At 52.1% G+C, this 20266-nt stretch overlaps 1 protein-coding gene and 1 pseudogene across 3 annotated transcripts; both read right to left on the reverse strand.

The window, feature by feature from the left end:
- Window positions 1-10459: 10459 nt before the first annotated feature.
- Window positions 10460-14384, reverse strand: LOC109744610 (uncharacterized). Of its 3 annotated transcripts, XM_073509379.1 has the most exons (5): window positions 14074-14384; window positions 12627-13152; window positions 12397-12534; window positions 12114-12314; window positions 10460-12010 (listed from the first exon to the last, which is right to left on the reverse strand). In XM_073509379.1, the coding sequence occupies exons 3-5, from the start codon at window positions 12479-12481 to the stop codon at window positions 10602-10604; spliced, it is 1695 nt and encodes a 564-aa protein (XP_073365480.1). In that variant the 5' UTR covers window positions 12482-12534; window positions 12627-13152; window positions 14074-14384; the 3' UTR covers window positions 10460-10601. The 3 variants fall into 3 exon arrangements, with proteins under 3 accessions (XP_073365480.1, XP_040256138.1, XP_040256139.1); XM_040400204.2 differs by having other exon boundaries at window positions 12627-14218; XM_040400205.2 differs by lacking the exon at window positions 14074-14384 and having other exon boundaries at window positions 12114-12308; window positions 12627-13215.
- Window positions 14385-16416: 2032 nt separating this feature from the next.
- LOC109744600 (disease resistance protein RGA5-like) lies at window positions 16417-19678 on the reverse strand (annotated as a pseudogene).
- Window positions 19679-20266: the final 588 nt, after the last annotated feature.

Here is a 20266-nt window from a genome sequence, read left to right on the forward strand (position 1 = left end):
TACGTCAATTGTGACCTGGATTCTTGCAATAGCCACAGATATTCTGTGATCTTGACTTCTTTGTCTTTGCCTGCAGCCTTTTCTTCGGTGCACCTCGTCCTGGCACATGCACGGGATCCATAATCTTATCAACTTTCTCCGAGTGCGCATCAACGGGCCAAACCTAATGTTGTTATGCTGAGCATTAGTTGACTCCATGCTGTCAGCTTGTTCAAAACTTGATTTCTTGCCATGATGTTGTGCTTGCAAAAGCATCTTTAGACGGTGATAGTCCTCATCAGAGTGGCATGCCCTGAAACTTGCGGCGTGACTACAATTCCGCAACTCGCGGTACCTCTGCAGGCTTACCGAATAGTCATACATCTGGTTTTTTTTGGTAGGTGCGTATGCACATTTTGCATTCATAGTCCACCTAGTGGGAACGCAACAACTGGGAAGAATTGTTTGTTTTAAAATCCCCAATATGTAAAAAATGTGGGAACATGGTGTGCCTGCGCATTCCAGCTTACGGCAAGAACAACTCACCCTGTGCAAAAGACCTCCTTGCTCTTCGATGCGCACTCCAAACTTTTTATCCATTCTTTCCTGCTTGGACACAACATAAGTGGAATCTTCTGATCCATCTAGTATCTCTCTGATCTGACATTTGCTGACAGCATCTATGCTCCATAAGACCATCTTAAAGACACTAGGTGTGAAAACTGTTGCGGCGTGTTTCTCAAGCGGCGAAGCATTTTCCTCTGTAAATGGAACGGGCTGCAAGTCTTTGATGTCATGGAGAGCTTCGTTAATCCGTCGCGACGCAAGGCAACGCTCATAGTGCTCTAGCATTTCAAACAACGACATCTTACCCTCAAGATGCGTATGTAGCACAGAATTCAAGCTCTCACTCCTCTGATTGCTGCTCAATCCTAGGAAACAACGCCCCTCAAGATATGGAGCACACCACAACTTTCTCATCTGATACATCTGATGCAGCCAAGACTCCTCACTGGTTACTTTATTCCGTTGTAAGAATTGAATCCATTTTATCTCATGCTCTTCAATGGAAGAAGTATCATAAATGAAAGAACTGAATTCCTCCTTTACGTCATCATCATGCAGATGGCGTACAATGTTCTGCTGAATGTGCCATATACATAGTCTATGGTTTGAGTCTGGCCAGACCACCCTGATTGCTCTCTGCATTGCAAGGTCCCCCTCTGTGATCACAGATATCAGATGCTTCTGTGCCATCCAATCAGAAAAGGTCCGCAACATCCACTCGTGTGCGTGGCTTGTTTCATGAGAAATTATACCACATCCAAAAATAACAGTGGTGTGGTGGTGATTCAACCCGACAAACGGCACGAATGGCAGATTGTATTTGTTGGTTCTGTATGTGCTATCGAAAACAATGACGTCTCCGAAAGCCTCGTAGTCAAGTCGCGATTGACTATCAGCCCAGAACAGTCCCTTCAGATGGCCATGCTCGTCTACCAAGTACTTGAAGAAAAAATCCACATCTCGCTCTCGCCTCGCCATCATGTGCATGAACACCGTATTAGCATCACCGGCACTGATTGTCTCCTGCTTATTAGCATGGCAGAAATTATAAATGTCCCTCTTTATGCATCCAACCTTATCAAATCCACCGTATTGAAAGCACAAAATATCCACAATACGGTATTTGCGGATCCCACATTTTTCCATGTCCGCAGTGTCCACTTTCTGCTCATCGCTAATTCGTCTGTGCGAACGCAGCAAACAAGAAAGATCCCATGGGGCTAGAGGATGGCTGTGCTCATCGATGAAATCCTTGACAAACCACCGACCGGTTTCCTCCTGTCTCGTAATGACCAATTTAGCATTACACCCAACACGAGTTAAACTTCATGGCCTCCTCTTTCTATCTTCCATCTTTCTTTTCATGTGCTTCTCTTCGCGAAACCCTTGACGACTACACACAATTTTCCTTAAAATTATGTATTTGTTGGATCCATCCCACTCAACGTAGCTTTTCCTCACACTAAAACCTTTTTCAAGAGCATATTTGTTGTAGAATTCATAGCCTTCAGCCTCACTACCAAACATCTTGCTGACAACATTTAGATACTCGAACATACTCTCATCACTTGCATACGCCATGTCTTCCTGCATATGACCTGTGAGGTAAACCAATCATCAACATCTTTCTATTTATCAATGTTGCAGGTGTAAAATAGCTCATAGGAAAATACAAGTGCATGGAAAAGACTTTGCTCGTTTGACATGTGAGGGAAACCAATCATCAACGTCCAACAAGTAGTATCTCATCTTCCTTTAAACTATATTTCATGCACTATGCAAACCTAAAGTGATGATGACATTAATAAACTAAATTAAGTGAACTATTGTCGGTGTACTAGAGTAGGGGTACCCTAGTATCCCGAACTTGTGCACGGGCAGTCGCAGCATCCCGCGGCAAGGCTTGCCAGATAGCCGCCAAGGTCCTCCATGGATCCTTCGGAGCCATTCAAGAACAAAGTATCCAGAACAAGGAAACACGACCCCGGCAAGAGGAGCTTGCCGGGAAGGCCAACCAAGGCATCTCAAGGGGCTTGCCGCGACGCACTACCCGTCCCGGCAAGGCCCGGCGAGCGACAAGCTTCCGGACGCGGCAAGACAACGACCGCGGAAAAGCGCTTGCCGCGACAAGCTTCCACTCTGTACCTGCGCTCCAGCACACCCACTAACGTGTCGCTCTGGGACCCTTCCAGGCGTACGTGGCGGGAGGCTGTGCAGCCAGCGGTACACAGTGGCAAGCGGCGCTGACAAGAATGTCATCGTGGCGAGCAGTGGCGTCCCTGGCGGTCCCTTTCGCACTATTTGGGCAACGCAGACGGGCATTTAGTGCCCTTGTCCCCTGCCGTCAGGGTTAGGTATGACGCACTGTAGCAAGCGGTTGTGCCAACCATAATGATTTTCCATTTTTGCCCTTGTCTACGTTGCCACCTGTCGGTGACCCCTTGAGCATATAAAAGGAGGCCCATGCGCAACATAGAAGGGAGGTCACTCACGCTCGGTCTCGTTAGCAGCTGGTGTGTACTGTAGCACTAAGCGCTCCCGAGCAAGAACTCAATACAAACCACAAAGCAGGAGTAGGGTTTTATGCATCCGTGCGGCCCGAACCTGGGTAAATCGCTCGTGTGCCCCGCCTCGATCTGCTCTTCGTGCGACCTCCGCCCCCTGCCGAACCGAAAGGGGCTCGGTCCGCCGGTCCCATAGGTGTCCGTGGTGGGTCAGCAACCCCGACATCTTTGGCGCGCCAGGTAGGGGCCGCATCGAGGTTGTGCGAACCTGATCCGGCGTTCGCACGAGCTAAATCCTCATCGTCTTCGTCGACATGCCGCCGAAGAAGAAGGCTTCAGAGGCGGCTGCTCCGTCCGCGCCAAACCCACCATCGCCGGAGCAAACGACTGGTGGGGTAGACGCCGGTGGAAGAACGGGCGTCGACGAAAGAGCTCACGATGCTGCCAGGTCCAAAGACAAGACTGCACTGCCCATCGGCGGCGCAATCGGCTCTCATAACGACCGGGCGCACTCCAAGACTTCGGCGTCCGTACACGCACCGCGCCCATCCTAGGAGGCGCGAGACCGGCAACGCCATGGTACTCACAGTACCATACGTTTGCTGGATCAAGATCGAGCTGGTGGATCTCGGGGTGCTCAAGACCAGCATGCACGCCAACATGCTGGCACGAATAGGGCACAGTCGCCTGGACGAGATACTGCTCCTTCTAACATAGTTAGAAGTCCGAGCATATCCCGCTCCTCGCACCGTTCGCCAGCACCATCCGCCACTCCAGCGGAAGCTTTGGCGCGAGCTCAACTTCTCCTAGACTACCCTCCGGCGGCAGACAAGATCAACGACTGGAGGGCCACCATTCATAATCTCATCGGTTTTGCCGACGGCGCCATTCCACGGCAGCCGAGCACTTCGCAGCCGCGGCAAGCCAGCCAGGCACGAGCAGGTGGCGACAAGACCGGTGGGGGTGCGACCACCGTGCACTCTCCGCCCCGAAGGCCAAGATCGCCGACTCACTGGATCCACCGCGACAGTGACTCCACTGCGTCATCAGATCCTCGAGCTCGTCGCGATCAGCACCAAGTTCTTCACGAACGACAGCAAGAAGACGCTCGTACTCGCATCGAGCGCCGAAGAGAAGCGCGGCGTCAATCAGACCAGCGTGTTGGGCCCTTTGTCGACATGCAAGCGCCCGGGGAACCAGGCAATTTGCCGTACGCGGTAGGTTGCCCTGCGTTTACCCGTGAGCTGCGGCAAGTCCAGTGGCCCAGCAAGAAGAATTTCAAGCCAGATGTGCCAGAGAAGTACGATGGCAAGTCGCATCCGTCGGAGTTCCTCAGCGTCTACACCATCGCGGTGCAAGCTGCTGGGGGGCGGGACGATAAGATCCTTGCCAACTACTTCCCACTGGTGCTCAAGCCCAACATCAGGTCCTGGATCATGCATTTGCCGGACAACTCCATATCATCTTGGGCAGACCTATGCCATCAGTTTGTCGGCGCCTTTACAGGCGGCCACAAACCTCATGACCAAGAGAGTGACCTTCACCTACTTGCCCAGAAGGAAGGAGAGCCCCTGCGCAAGTACATTCAGAGATTCAGCCGTGTACAGCACAACATCCCAGATGTCCACCCTGCCGCGGTCATCAGCGCGTTTCATCAGAACGTGCGAAACCGCAGGATGCGGGAGGAGATGGCGATGTCCAAGATCAGAGACGTCAGTGAGCTATATGCCCTGACCGACAAGTGTGCACGTGCTGAGGAAGGGAGGAAACTCCCCGGAGAGAATACAGGAGCAGGAGGATCTGATAGTGAAGATACTGCCCCGGCAAAGAAAAATCGGCGGCGGAATAACAGGAAGAAGAAAGGCAAAGATGTGCTAGTCATTGAACAGTCCGGCAACGACGGTAGCGCCAAGAAGGCCAAAGTTGGTAGCCCCGGCAAGGAGATTGCCGCGTGCACCAACTGCCAGGTTGTGGTGACCGCCGACAAGCAAGACGGCACCAACAAGCAGTATTGCAAGATCCACCGCACCAAGGGCCATGACCTCCAGAGCTACAAGAAGGTCGAGCAGCTTGTCCAGCAGCAAAAAGCTGAATACGAGCGACGCGACAAGGAGAGGGCCCAAGGAGGCGTTGGAGAATCCGGCAAGAAGCACGCCGGCCGGGGAGGACGCCGCGGCAAGGCCAAGCAGCGGCAAGGAGACAGGCCTCCCCGCGGCCGCGACGAGGATGAAGATGACGACGACGACGAAGACATGGATGATGTCGAGACCAGTGAGCAGGAGTTCCAGAAAGCCACGGGAGTCTTGTGCGTTGACGGTGGTGCTTCTTTGCATGCTTCGCACTGCCAACTCAAGCAGTGGGTGCGGGAAGTCAATGCGGCGGAACCACCTGTCGAGTCACGCAAGCTTCTGAAATGGTCCAGCACGCCTATCATCTTTGATATTGGGGACCACCCTGATCGCACGACTGCGGTCGGGTGCTTGCCGATGTTGGTTTCACCAACTATTCGCAACCTCAAGGTCACTAAGATGCTAGTTGACGGCGGGGCCGACTTGAACCTGATCTCCTCCGCTGTACTCCAGAAACTCCAGATCCCTGACAGCGAGCTTGAAGAGACCGGCACATTCCAAGGAATCAGCCCGGGAAGGAGCAAGTCGAAGGGGAAGGTCGTGTTGCGAGTAACATTTGGCACCGAGTTGAATTTCAGGACTGAGAGAGTAACTTTTGACGTTGCCGATTTCCCATTGCCTTACAATGGGATACTCGGCCGTCCAGTGCTCGCCAAGTTCATGGCAGCGTCTCACTACGCATACAACGTGCTGAAGATGCCAGGCCCGATAAGCGTCATCTCTGTCCCTGGCGAAAAGAAGGATGCTCTTATCTGCGCCGACAAGATCTACCGGGAAGCAGCAACCGCAACAGATCGCAAATCACCTGCCATTGAAGCCCCCGGGGGGAAGAAGAAGACCAAGTCCGGCAAGAGTTCTGATGCCCACTCCGGCAAGCGCACCTCTTCGGAGTGCTGCGCTACCGTCGAGGACGCACCATCGAGCTCCACCGGCAAGTGTAAGAAGACAATGGCAGCTCCGCCGGAGACCAAGAAGGTGTACGCCAAGGAGGACGGCACTGGTGGCACCTTCACCATCAGTGCCACTCTTGACCCTAAATAGGAAAGCGCGCTCGTTGCTTTCCTGCGGGCGAACGTCGACGTGTTTGCGTAGCAACCGTCTGACATCCCCGTTGTTCCCAGCAAAGTAATTGAGCACCGTCTTGCCGTTTGCCCTCATGCGCGGCCCGTCAAGCAGAAGGTCAGGAAGCAAGCAGTGGAGCGCCAAGAACTCATCGCAGAAGAGATCAAGAAATTGGAAGCAGCATGCCTTGTCAGAGGAGTGCTCCATTCTACGTGGTTGGCCAATCCTGTAGTCGTGCGCAAGGCAAACGGGAAATGGAGGCTTTGTATCGACTTTACCGATGTTAATAAAGCTTGTCATAAAGACCCATTTCCCTTGCCGCGCATTGACCAGATTGTTGACTCCACGGCCGGATGTGACTTGCTTTCATTTCTTGATGCATACTCAGGATACCATCAAATCTTCATGGCAGAAGAAGATGAGGAAAAGACCGCATTCATCACTCCATGTGGCACGTATTGTTTCATACGGATGCCTTTCGGATTAAAGAATGCTGGTTCAACGTTTGCAAGGGTAGTCTATGTCGCCCTTGAGCCACAAATACACAGAAATGTAGAAGCCTACATGGATGACATAGTGGTCAAGAGCAAAGACAAGCCGACCCTGATTCAAGATTTAGACGAGACCTTTGCAAATCTGCGCAAGATCAACCTCAAGCTCAACCCCGAGAAGTGTGTGTTCGGAGTTCCCTCCGGCAAGCTTCTCGGGTTCTTCGTGTCTCAGCGGGGAATTGAAGCCAATCCCGACAAAATTAAGGCCATTGAGCAGATCGAAGCACCAAGGCGCGTCAAGGATGTACGAAGACTTGCCGGTTGCGTGGCTGCTCTCAGCAGGTTTATCTCTAGGTCTGCAGAGCGCACCCTGCCGTTTTGCAAAATATTGAAAAAGGCGGGTCCAATGAAATGGACTCCAGAAGCGGAGGCTGCGCTGCAGGACTTGAAGAGATACCTATCCTCCACTCCAACGCTTGTCGCACCTAAACCACAAGAGAAGTTGCTGCTGTATATAGCAGCAACCAATCAAGTGGTTAGTGCTGCGTTAGTAGCGGATAGGGAGGCGGATGACGAGCCAGCAACCACGGCAGGTACATCCAAGGACAAGCAGGGGGCTTCCCCGACAAGCTCTGGTCCCGGCAAAGATGGATCTGCACAGGTGCACGAGGAAACACGGAAGAGAATGGTGCAGCGCCCAGTTTACTTTGTCAGTTCCCTTCTGCAGGGGGCTATGTCAAGGTACTCTGGTGTGCAGAAATTGCTTTTCGGCCTTCTCATGGCCTCGAGAAAGCTGCGCCATTACTTCCAAGCACATGAGATCACAGTTGTCACTCGCTTTCCGCTGAAGAGGATACTACAGAATCCAGAAGCGACAGGTAGGATTGTTGAGTGGGCACTGGAACTGTCGAGCTTTGGCCTCAAGTTTGAGAGTACTTCAACTATCCTAAGCAGAGCATTGGCAGAATTCATAGCAGAGTGGACGCCAACACCAGATGAAGAAATTCCAGAAACGAGCATCCCCGTCGAGGAAGCAAGCAAAGAGTGGCTGATGTACTTTGATGGTGCCTTCTCGCTGCAAGGCGCCGGCGCTGGCGTGCTGCTTGTCGCACCCACCGGAGAGCACCTCAAGTACGTAGTCCAGATGCACTTTCCCAAGGAGCAAGCGACGAACAATACTGCAGAGTATGAAGGCTTGCTTGCCGGTCTCAGGATCGCGGCAGACCTTGGGATCAAGAAACTCATTGTCAGGGGTGACTCGCAACTTGTCGTCCGCCAAGTGAACAAGAATTATCAGAGTCCGTTGATGGAAGCCTACGTTGATGAAGTGAGGAAGCTAGAAGAGCGCTTTGACGGCCTACAGATGGAGCATATCCCAAGAGCTCAGAACGACATTGCTGATGGCCTGTCAAAGTGCGCCGCACTTAAGTTACCTGTGGAACCAGGGATCTTTGTGCTCAAGCTGACTCTACCATCCGTAACACCATCAACTGGACAGAGTAAGAAGAGGAAGTTGGTTTCTGGCAACTATTTCCCAGCAGAGCTTCCCGAAGCCGCCGCCAAAAAGGTCCCCAAGATCAACACCAAGAGTGCTGAGGAGCAGTCTGCTCCGGCAAACCTTAGGGTTTGTTCCGTTGAAGCAGAGGCTCCCGACAAGCTTTGCTCCGGCAAGCTTGCCGGGGAACGTCAAGCTCCGGCAGAACCGCAAGTTCTCGCCGTAGAAGCGGATGTTCCCGCAGCAGCAGATATGCCTTTAGTCATTGTTGTCGAGCCACAAGCTCCAGCTTGGGCACAGCAGATCGTCCGTTTCCTTCAGACAGGAGAACTTCCCGAAGAGCAAGAAGAAGCGGAAAGAGTAGCCCGGCAGTCAAGTATGTACCAGTTTGTCGACAACACACTGTACAGAAGAAGACTCAACGGTGTGAAATTGAAGTGTATTCACCGGGAAGATGGACAAAAGCTGTTGGCAGAGATACATGGAGGCATATGTGGTCACCACATTGGCGCTAGAGCCCTTGCCGGCAAAGCATTCCGGCAAGGTTTCTTTTGGCCGACAGCCCTCCAGGATGCAACTGCACAAGTAACCAAGTGTGAAGCGTGCCAGTTCCATTCCAAGCAGATACACCAGGCAACTCAAGCTCTCCAGACGATCCCTTTATCCTGGCCATTTTCGGTCTGGGGGCTCGACATCCTCGGCCCCTTTCCCCGAGCAGTCGGGGGCTTTGAGTACTTGTACGTTGCAATCGACAAGTTCACAAAGTGGCCGGAAGTGGAAGCAGTGAGGAAGGTGACAGCACAGTCAGCAGTCAAGTTCTTCAGGTCGATTGTTTGCCGCTTCGGGGTCCCTAACAGGATAATCACCGACAACGGTACGCAATTCACGAGCCGCACCTTCATGCAGTACGTCCAAGATCTTGGCACCAAGGTCTGCTTCGCTTCTGTTGCTCACCCGAGAAGCAACGGTCAAGCGGAGAGGGCAAATGCTGAAGTGCTGCGTGGGCTCAAGACCAGGACTTTCGACAAGCTGCACAAGTGCGGAAGAAACTGGATCGAGGAGCTACCGGTGGTTCTTTGGTCGATCAGGACGACGCCAAATCGAGCCACTGGCCAGACACCTTTCGCTCTAGTTTATGGAGCAGAGGCAGTACTCCCCACGAAACTCGTATACGGGTCACCTTGAGTGCTCGCCTATGATGAGCTTGAGAAAGAGCAGCTGCGACAAGATGACGCGCTGCTCCTTGAGGAAGACCGTCTTCAGGCTGCTGTGCGAGCTGCTCGCTACCAGCAAACTTTGCGCCTCTACCATAGCCGCAAAGTTAACGCCAGAAGTCTCGAGGAAGGCGACCTTGTTCTTCGGCGCGTTCAGTCCGCCAAGAATTCCAACAAGTTGACGCCGAAGTGGGAAGGCCCTTACCGGGTGAAACGAGTCACTAGGCCTGGCACTGTCCGCCTTGAGACCGAAGATGGCATTCCGGTGAGCAATTCCTGGAATATTGAGCATCTTCGTAAGTTCTACCCGTGGTTCCGACAACCACCTTTTATACAAGTCTTGCCGCTGTTGCATGTAATCCTTTGTACAAAGTCGGGCGCAGACCCCGTGCATAAGTAAAGCCCACGTGCTCCGCACATCTTGTCGATTTCATGCTTTATATATTCTTTGCATGTGTGATCTGACACTTTGTGCAGCACCTACTCCCCGGTAAGCAATAACGAGCCATAAGGCTCCATATCTTTATTTTCTCTTCTTTCTTCTCAAGGAAAAGAAGGTTCCCACACGCACAAGTTTGCCGGGGGGGAAGGAGAAGATAACGGTGTGGACCAGGCGTCGTTCAAGAAAGTTTCGTCTTGCCGGAAAGCAAACAACAGAAAAGATAAGTTGCCAAAGTTTGAGCAATCAGATATTTTAAATTTTTAAGTTATCTCCCTTGAACGACTGCACTTTGTATGGAAAACCTGTGCGCGGAGGAACCAACTTGTAGCTAGTTGCGCCCTTACGTTGTTTCGAGTCCGCTCAACAACTTAAGTGAGCTGCGACTAGTTGCTTAGCTAGTCGCGCCCTTACTTTGTTTCGAGTTCGCTCAGCAACTTAAGTGAGCTGCAACTAGTTGCGACAAGGTTTCTTGTCGGTAGCGGCACCACCAGCAAGCTGCTGACGTCCCGCACTCAGCGCTTGCGGCAAGTGTGCCTGCGCCGGCAAGTTCCCTAAAAGCGTAGGGCAAAAACATATAAAGGGAGGAATCAAGTAAAGGGAATAACATAGCAATCACTACCCAGAATAAAGTTATACTACAAAATAGCTTGTCGCGGCTTTAACAGATGGTTTTCATGACATAACCAGCAGCGACAAGAAAAAGGAGGAAACTGGCGGCCTAGTCTACGCGGTCGCCCTCAACCCTCTTGATCCCGCTCACCCTGTCCACAATGGGTGCGACAAGGGCCTTGAGCTCCTCCAGATCAACATCCGGCGGCAAGCTCCTGAGGACGTTGGTGAGGCGGAGGCCCGGGTTGCGGAAGGCCACCTTCATCAGCACCTTCTGAAGAGCTCCCGCGCAAATCTTGCGCGACTCATCGGCCAGCTGCTTTGGGATCCTCTCCCGGAGCCGCTGGAGCGCCGTCGCCACGCCTTTGAAGAACAGAGTGATCTTGGTGCTGGGCTGGAGGTCCTCGTCGGAGGGATACCCGAGATCCTCCATTCCCAGCTGCGTCAGCTCCTTGTCGATGTCTGCGGCAACATTCACAAGACTCTCCGTCCAGTGCTCCACCGTTTCCCTAAAGGCATTCTGGGTGGTGGCAGCACTCTCCAGCAGCGCCTTGTCGGCCTCGATCTCCTTCTTCAAGGCCGCCTCCCGCTCCTTGGCGCCGTCCAGCGTCTTGGTCAAAGCAGTCAGCTTCGACTCAAGATCTGCGTTGGAGTCCTTGGCGGCGCTAAGCTCTTCACCATATGCCTTGCAACCGGCCTCCAGCTGCGCCACCTTCATCTCCAGCACCTTCTTGGCGGCCTCGGCGGCTGCGGCAGCGTCCTTTGCTTCCTTGAGGGCCCCGCCAACTGTTTGCTCGCACGCGGCAAGCTCCTCCTCATGGCTGTCGAGGTTGACCTGCCGCTGCGACAACTCACCCTCCTGCACAGCCAACTTCTCAGCGGCAAGCCGCTGTTGCTCTTCGACTTCAGCCTTCTCGAGGAAGAAGGCCTGCTGCGCTTCGGCAAGTTGCTCCCGCTCCTTTGCCAGAGACCAGAGAGCTTCCTGGTGAAAACCCCCGAGCTCCTCCGCATGCTTCTCGAGGTCTACTCCCGCCTTCGCGACAAGCGCCTCGCGGGACTCCAGCTTGGCTTGCCGCGCGCGGTAGAGTGACAGCAGCTTCCGCAGCAGCCGCTCCTCCTCCGGCTCGCCGCTGCTGCTGCTCGGCGCGTCAACCACTGTCAGCCCAGCGGAGGCGAGCACTTCTCCGTCAAAGCCTTCCCCCTCGACCGGCGCCCTGGAGCTTGACGCCCAGGGGAGGTTGATGAAGATGCCATCACCGGCCTTCAGGTAGACGCCTGGCTGGGGCTCTTCGGAGCCTGGCGCTGCGGCAGTAGCGGACGGATCGGTGGTCGGTGCAGCGCCTGGCGCTCCTGCGGCCTCAGGGTCGTCAGTACGATCGCCAGATCCCCCGCCTGCTGCTGCGGCGGCAGCCTTGGCGGCCTCGTCGCCGGCGGGATCGTCCGCGCCGTTTGCTCCTTCGGGGTCAGCGGCGTCATTGGCGGCAACCTCCGTCTCCATTGGCTCCGGAGCAGATGGATCTGACGGCCGAAAGAGGGGAGAAGAGTCAAGCAAAAATCCAAGAATAAAGAAGATCAAAAGAAGAAGAGAACCCAAGGGAAATTTTTGAAGCAAGGAGATTACCCGTGCTGGGCTCGGTGGTCGTAGTCTCCGTCGCCGGGGGGACGCTGGTGCTGTCCCTTGGCGGAGAACTCCCCCTTGCCGAAGAGCTCTCCCTTGCCGGAGACCTCTCCCTTGCCGGGGGACTTTCCCTTGGCGGCGTAGTTGAAGCAGATGGCATGCCGGGGGCTGTCTCCGGACGCTCCTGGTGGGGCTGCTCTGCTCCTACACAAATCGACAATCAAGATGTCAGCAAAGAAAAAGCATCCATGCGTGCCCAACGGCGGAAAGCAAACCATGTGCTTACGCTGGGGGGCTGCTCTGGAGAGTGATTGCCGGGTCCGGCAAGGTGATCTCAGGCATACCCTCTTCTGGCGGAGTGGGCTGGTCATCAATGTTGATCACCGGGATCTTGGCTCTCTTCGCCGCTCTCTGGGCCAGTGTCCTGAAAAGGAATAGGTTCGGAGCAAGGCAAATAAGATACAAGACCAAAACAACAAGGATTGAAGAACTACAAGTACAACAAGGGAGTCTTACTCTTCTTCTTCTTCCTCGTCGGAGCTGAACGCGGAGAAGTTGAAGTCAGGTCCCCTTGGCCGCTTGGCGGGAACAGTGGCGGCGGTCTGAGATGACCCCGCGGCGTGAGAAGCAGCAGGAGCAGAAGCGGTGGTCTGAGAAGACCCCGCTCCAGTTGCCGCTGCAACATGAGGCGCTCCCGCGACAACAGTGCTTGCCGCGGTAGAGCGTGTCGCGCGGCGCGGCGGCTGTTGACTCGTCTGCTGCTCCGCCACGTCCCCGGCCTTGCGGAGGCGCCTTCTTGGCGGAGATGGAGGCTTTGCTTGCGGCGAGCTGCTCGAAGACGAGGAGGAAGAGGAGTCGATCTCCAACGAGCCGCTCGTGTCCTTGGCGGGCTCGCCCGACTCGGCGTCACGCCCGGCAGGCTCCTCTCGTTCGGCACGGTTTGCCGCCTCTGCTGCCGCGGCCTCCTCCAAGGTGAATCCGAACTCGCCTGCCGTTGCGGCTGCCGCCGCCTCTTCCAACCTGGTGGCGATGCGCTTCAACTCTGCATTGGTGGTGTCGCGGGTGAGGCCTTTCTTCTCGTCGGAGCGGACAGGCACTTCCACCAAGTCGTCGAACAACTGCTGCACGACGTCGTCTTCGGGCTCTTGCCAAGTTGGCTCGATTCCGTGCGAGTCGCACAGTGGCATCATTGCCCGGATGCGGTCGAGCGCGGAGTTGTTGCGCAACGGGACGACGCCCTGCGGCAACCTAAATACTTCGGGGTGCTCAGGATCATACTTGAAGAGCTCCTGAAGCATTGCGTTGAGCTCTAAGACAGTGAAGTTGTAGTTGAGCCCCGGGCGCAGCCTCATGATATCTGCCGCGTTTTTGAACTCCCAGGCAGGCCTCCTCCGTTCCTGCGGGGGGCGATGCGTCGGCGAAGAAATTTTGTGCCAACGGCGCCCACTGTGAGTCCAGCAAGCCTGAGGCGTTGGATCCTAGTAACGGCAATCCTCGGCTTGGTGTCTTCCGGGGCCACGTCGCTCCAGTCGCTGTCGTGTACTGCTGCTGTTTGGCGCCGGGCGGTAAATGGCTGTGGGTTTTCCTCAACAATCCAACACCAGTTTGCTCTCCACTCCTCCCACTTGCCGCGGAATTCCCCCTCCAGATAAGATTCCTTCTTGCCGGCCCTCGAGACCCAGGCGATTCCGCCGGATAAGGGTTCTCCTCTCTCTACCCGGGGTATAAAGAAATGGCGGAAAAGAGCTACGTTTGGGTGGACTCCGACAAAGTTTTCGCAAAGGTGTGCGAAAACTGCCATGGTCAGGACGGCATTGGGGGTAAAATCAAGGAGGCAGAGGCCATAGGTGTTCATGATGTCACAAAAGAATTCAGAGAAGGGCGGGCAAAGCCCGCAGTAGAAGAATACGGCAAAGAAGGGATATCCGTTCGGAGCCATCTTATGAGCAGAGGCTGGGAGTACCTTTGTGCCCGGATGAGCTCGCGTCTCCGTCGACCAAAAGAGGTAGTAGTACTCCCGCAGCTCCTTCGCGCCGAGCTTTGGGGGGGAAGATGGCCCGCTCTTTCCGCAGCACTGCAAGTCGCTGCGCCTCGGTCGACTTCGCAGCTTTCCCCTTGTCGGCTTTCGGAGCCATGGCGGAAGTGGTGGAGGAGGTCGACGGCGTTGGTAGTGCTGGTGGCAATGGGGAGCAAGACGCTGCTCTCTTTCAGCTTTGGGAGAGCGGAAGAGCAGCGGAGGTTTTCGAGATTGGAAGCAATAACAGGCGAGTGGGCGCACTACCCCCGTTTCTTCTGCTTATAAAGAGGGAGGGAGCGTACGTTCCGCTTTTTCGCATAAAGAAACCACCCACGATCTCTCCCATGACGCCGCATTCAGCGCGTGCCGTTGGGGGAGGGCGCGGTGGATCCGGAGAGAGATACGGCGTAACCCAGGCCGCGTGTGCCCGTGCCCTGTTCTGGGCCTGACCCAACAGCGCTCGGCACCGTGTATGGCCCAGGCCCGGGGGCTCCTGTCGGTGTACTAGAGTAGGGGTACCCTAGTATCCCGAACTTGTGCACGGGCAGTCGCAGCATCCCGCGGCAAGGCTTGCCAGATAGCCGCCAAGATCCTCCTTGGATCCTTCGGAGCCATTCAAGAACAAAGTATCCAGACCAAGGAAACATGACCCCGGCAAGAGGAGCTTGCCGGGAAGGCCAACCAAGGCATCTCAAGGGGCTTGCCGCGACGCACTACCCGTCCCGGCAAGGCCCGGCGAGCGACAAGCTTCCGGACGCGGCAAGACAACGACCGCGGCAAGCTTCCACTCTGTACCTGCGCTCCGGCACACCCACTAACGTGTCGCTCTGGGACCCTTCCAGGCGTACGTGGCGGGAGGCTGTGCAGCCAGCGGTACACAGTGGCAAGCGGCGCTGACAAGAATGCCATCGTGGCGAGCAGTGGCGTCCCTGGCGGTCCCTTTCGCACTATTTGGGCAACGCAGACGGGCATTTAGTGCCCTTGTCCCCTGCCGTCAGGGTTAGGTATGACGCACTGTAGCAAGCGGTTCTGCCAACCACAATGATTTTCCATTTTTGCCCTTGTCTACGTTGCCACCTGTCAGTGACCCCTTGAGCATATAAAAGGAGGCCCATGCGCAACGTAGAAGGGAGGTCACTCACGGTCGGTCTCGTTAGCAGCTGGTGTGTACTGTAGCACTAAGCGCTCCCGAGCAAGAACTCAATACAAACCACAAAGCAGGAGTAGGGTTTTACGCATCCGTGCGGCCCGAACCTGGGTAAATCGCTCGTGTGCCCCGCCTCGATCTGCTCTTCGTGCGACCTCCGCCCCCTGCCGAACCGAAAGGGGCTCGGTCCGCCGGTCCCATAGGTGTCCGTGGTAGGTCAGCACCCCCGACAACTATGGAACCAGTATCTCATCTTCCTTTAGTATATCTCATCTCAAACGTCAAGTAAGTCACTTTTTTTCTGCGGTACCAAAGGAAGTAAGCAATGCCCTCAACATCTTACTTAAACAAACATGATGCGATTAGCTCAAGAGAAACTCTGCCACGATGAAGCTTTCCATTCGTTGTTCTAGTCCATACAAATCTCGCATACTGCTAAATTACCCGGATCTTGTGGGGTTGAGGTTGTACTGCATGCACGGTGGAGGGGCGCAACGGCCAAGAGAACAAGCAGAACGCCAAGCCGAATTCATACCTTAAGGATGGTATGCGCGAAGAGATGGGATCGCCCGCCGCCGTCGCCGCCGATTAAGCCGGCGCAGATCCGGCCTTCTTCTTCTTCGGTGATGGCGTGGGGGGCTAGGGTTGGTTGGGTGGAGGACGAGGACGATGAATTTATTCCTCTCGCCGGGCAGGTCGAGGACGGAAAAGGTCAGGAGCGGCGAGCGGCGATGAATAGATCGGAGGAGCATTCTGAACTGGATCGACCAGACATGGATCTGGGCCTCAGGTGATCGGTACAAGAAAAGATATTTCCCCTGGACCATTATGCTCTTATCGCAATTAACATATTAAATTTATCAATTAAAATTCCCCGCAAGATCTGACGGCTAATAAAAATCAGACGAGATCAGACTTGTAAGTACTGCTAAGTACTCCGAGTACTAACCCAATCACCGTAAAACAGCTCTTAATTTATAGCCCCTTACTAAGAGGTAGTACTGAGCTCATAGTACCCTCGTAGAAACTACCGGCATGCTGGTAATTCCCCCAAATCCTGTTTACCACCCATGGTGCAAGCCAACAGTTCCCAGCCATACTTTAAATAGCTTGCTATCTCAGCACTAGTGTTTGGAGAGGCATCACGCTAAACGCATCCTTCACAATTTAGCACCATTTAGCATGCTATAGCTTCAACATAGCGCCAAACGTAGAATGTCATACCCCTCTATTAAAAACATTGATCCCAACAGAGTTTTAGTATCAGAATAATGGATGCAAATGAGGTAAACCTATCAAAAACTAGTATTTGAAATGCATAAATAATTGGGAAAAGGTACTAATATGAAACTTTACATGGTTAAGAAGAGAAACAACAAAATACTTTTACAGATTGTATATAAGGTACAAAAATTAGCAAGTAAAAAAATAACTATATACTGTTTGACAGTGTGAATTATGGTAGTTGCCATGAGGCGTCCCATATCTGTAACTCTCAATCTAGGCTTGTTTTGATTCATATCTATCTCTTTCCTCAAAGCATTTTCCACACTACTAATCTTCTCGTTTGTATCTTCACTGAATGTAACACAAACATCCTCAAGCGACGGAAGGTTCTCTAAACCCAATGCAAAATCACCAAACTGGAATAATGTGTCCTCCACATCCTGAAAATCTAATTTGAGGGTTTGGAGACTTTGCATGGCTCCTCGTCCAAACCTCAACTCCATGGTGTCACTCTTGACACTGAACATCTTTAGACATAAAAATGGATAAGCAATGCCAGTGTTCAACCGTTTTCTCTGCCTTGTGTAGGTTTCTCCACTTGTATGACCAGTTCAGAGAGAGACACTATATATGCTCCCGAGAACTTGAAGGTCCTCCTCTCCTAATGTTTTCAGTGTGATACTTAGGAAGAACAGGTAAGACATGGAGCACATCCATCTTGGCACTGCATAAGTGATGCTATTAAGCATGTGGATTAACAACAATTGTGTTAGTTGAGCAAACGTTGACGGCAGCTCTTCTTCTATTTTGCTAGACCTTATGTCCAGCACTTGCAGAAATTGTAGATTCCCGATCTCTTTCGGGATATTAGTGATAGATGTACCCCTTAAATTCAAATATCTCAAGTGAAACAAATTGCATATATCATTCCAATGGGTATTATACACTTCACATTCAGCTAAATCTAATACACGCAGGACTGGGAAACACAAGAGTGCTGGCAGCAAACTAAAAGCTGGAGTAAACACAGTAAGTGAACTCACGTGGGACAAGCTCACGGTTGCCAGCTGATTACCAACTTCTTCATTCCTGGTCTGCAAGGACAATCGGCGTATCTTACTTGGTAGATACTCTAATTGCTGACAATCTGGTGTTGTTAGAAAATTCTCCTCATGTGACAAATAAGTGATGAAGTCACGAACCATATCATGCACACGATGAAGGCTATTTAAATATGAAGGCTGGACCAAGTTTATATTAACTAGCTCCTTCAAGTAATCCTCTCCTACTTCATATAAGCTCCTCCCTTGTTCTTTTTTCACAAAACCTTCCAACCCATTTCCAAATCAGTTGTTCTGCTTCAATCTCATAATCCTCTGGATACAAACCAAGATGCAGTAAGCAAGTCTTTAGGTGTGGAGGTAGGCCAGAGTAACTTACAGATAATATTCTCCTCATCTCCTTCACATCATCATGATTATTGTCTAGCCCCAAACTGATGGATTTGTACACCTTGGACCAATACTCATGTGTATGTGCTCTTCCCTTTTCACTAGACAGCAAGCTACCTATCGCAAGGATAGCTAGCGGAACTCCCCCACATCTTTTTAAAATTCTCTAAGATACTTCAACCAATTGATTAGGTTGTGACTTGTTCTCCATCTCATATATTATTTGATAGAACAACTTTCTTGAGTTGACAACAGAAAGAGGTTTCAGCCGATATACACCACCAGCTTGCAGGGAAACATCAAGAACACGAGTTGTTGTGATTACTCTACTTCTGTATCCATTCTCAATCAATGCATACTTCCGTATCCATTATCAAGTACCTTCAATTGATACCAAAATACATATATTACATAAGAGTTGTCATACATTAATTGGGCAGAATTGAGCTGTGTAATAAAGCTTACCAACTTTTCTTCGACGAATTAAAACTGGGGGATAATTTTACTTCGCCGGCCTCTACACCAACTAGGGACGATGCATACAGCCTTTTTAAGCATGAGTACTAAGATTTTTAAATCTTGGTTACACACCAAGCCTAGTCCTCAAGGATAAATGCATGAGTAGAAGGAAAGCATGGTCCTCAAGAACAAATAGGAACCCAAATTCGCCTCCGTGAGGATTTGAACTCAGGTGTTGGGTTTGTACATCCACTCCCCCAACCATTTGAGCTATGCTGACTCCCAAAGCTTACCAACTTAAATGGCAAAGAAAATAAAAACTTGATAGGTCTGCACTATTGTAATTTCCTTGTGGCATCCATATACGGAACATTGAGGAACAAATATTCACAAACGTACCTCTTGTTTTCAAGGAATGTTCTTATCTCACTGATGAGTTGTTGCTCGCCCCATGATGCTTCATTAATGTTCTGGTACATCTACTTGTCAAGTTGATGGAGCATGCTCTTGAAAATATGCTTCATATTAGGATTAAGATACACGGAAACAAAGGCCGCACAATAGAATTGCAAATTTTGCTTTTGAATACTGATTTGCACTCTGAGCTTCTTATACACTGCATTGGCAAGGGTTGTCTTGCCCAATCCACCAAATCCAACAATAGAGACCACCTTTAGACATTTCTCCGAAACCTCTCATCTCCCTCCGTCAGCATCTTGATTACCTCAACGCTCTTCTCGTCAGTGCCAACGAGCTCCTTGGCCTTTCTATACAAGGCTGCTAGGCGAAGGGTGTCAATAGCTGGACCGACGAGCTTGGCAGCAGCCACATTGTCAACCTTGTACCTATCACGCCTGTCACTGACCTCCTTGATGCGGCTCTTGATGTCTTTGATATCGATGCTGATCTTGTGGCGAATCTTGCCCTTGGTCAACAGGCTGAGGCTCTTATCAATGAAATTCCAGAAGTTATGGGACTTATCTGGTCGGCCATCGGTTTCGATGCGCACCATGAACTTGTCGATGCTATCTTCCAGGCCATATGACAAGTCCCTCACAGCCTTGGCCCAAAGCTTGACTTGGATGTCCGGTGGCTGGTCGATTGGAGCCTCAGAAATCCTGAGGACAGAGGTCTCCATGCTCTCCATCTCGGCTTTGAGGAACATGATCTCGCCCCTGACACCCCTCTGAAGGTTGTACTCCTTGGTGATTAGGTCGGCCAGCTTGGGCAGGAGGGTGCCCATCGCTCCAATCACCGCCTGGGCCATGCCCGGCCTGCGCTATAGCTCAGCCTCTCAGCCGGCCGATGGTGTTTGCGGAAGCAGCAGAGGGAAGACGGTGGTGGCGATCTGCTGCGTTGATGAAGAACTTCGTCTTGCACTACATTGCCTAAAGAACGACAACATGATTAGTCAGGAGCATGAAGTCAAAACTTCGTTAGAAATTCAGAATGAAGTCAAACAGACAGACCTCAATGAAAGGAGAAAGAAGTGGGGATGGAGACCTGTCTTGAATTGAGAGAGAGAGAGAGAGTTGGAGAGTGAAGTAGTGAGCGTACTGATGGGGAAATTGACTTTTCGAAAAGCTGATGGGGAAATTATGGACCTTGGTCTTCATTTTCAGAGCAGATATACAGCAATCCGAAAGAAAGAAAAATATGAGTGGTAAATGAATAGGTTGAGAAAGCAATGATTTCAAGATAGTCGTCACATGACAGCCTAACAACAATTACATATCATGCTGGAACTTAACAGCATCCTAAACATGATTAAGAAGCAGCAGCCACAACAGTTTCTTAAGTTAACAAGCTACAGATCATGCGAGAAGAGCATATGCGAAAGCACCCAATTTACAAT

This window comes from Aegilops tauschii, chromosome 2 (assembly GCF_002575655.3).
Source record: "Aegilops tauschii subsp. strangulata cultivar AL8/78 chromosome 2, Aet v6.0, whole genome shotgun sequence".
NCBI classification, from domain to species: Eukaryota; Viridiplantae; Streptophyta; class Magnoliopsida; order Poales; family Poaceae; genus Aegilops; species Aegilops tauschii.

Excerpts from the sequence above, each read along its gene's own strand:
- LOC109744610 (XM_073509379.1), bottom strand. The coding sequence starts at position 12,481 with ATGACCAGCCCACTCCGCCAGAAGAGGGTATGCCTGAGATCACCTTGC. Across the intron at positions 12,315-12,396 it reads CTCCAGAGCAGCCCCCCAGC|GAGCAGAGCAGCCCCACCAG; the intron begins GTAAGCACATGG and ends CGATTTGTGTAG. Across the intron at positions 12,011-12,113 it reads GACCACCGAGCCCAGCACGG|ATCCATCTGCTCCGGAGCCA; the intron begins GTAATCTCCTTG and ends TTCGGCCGTCAG.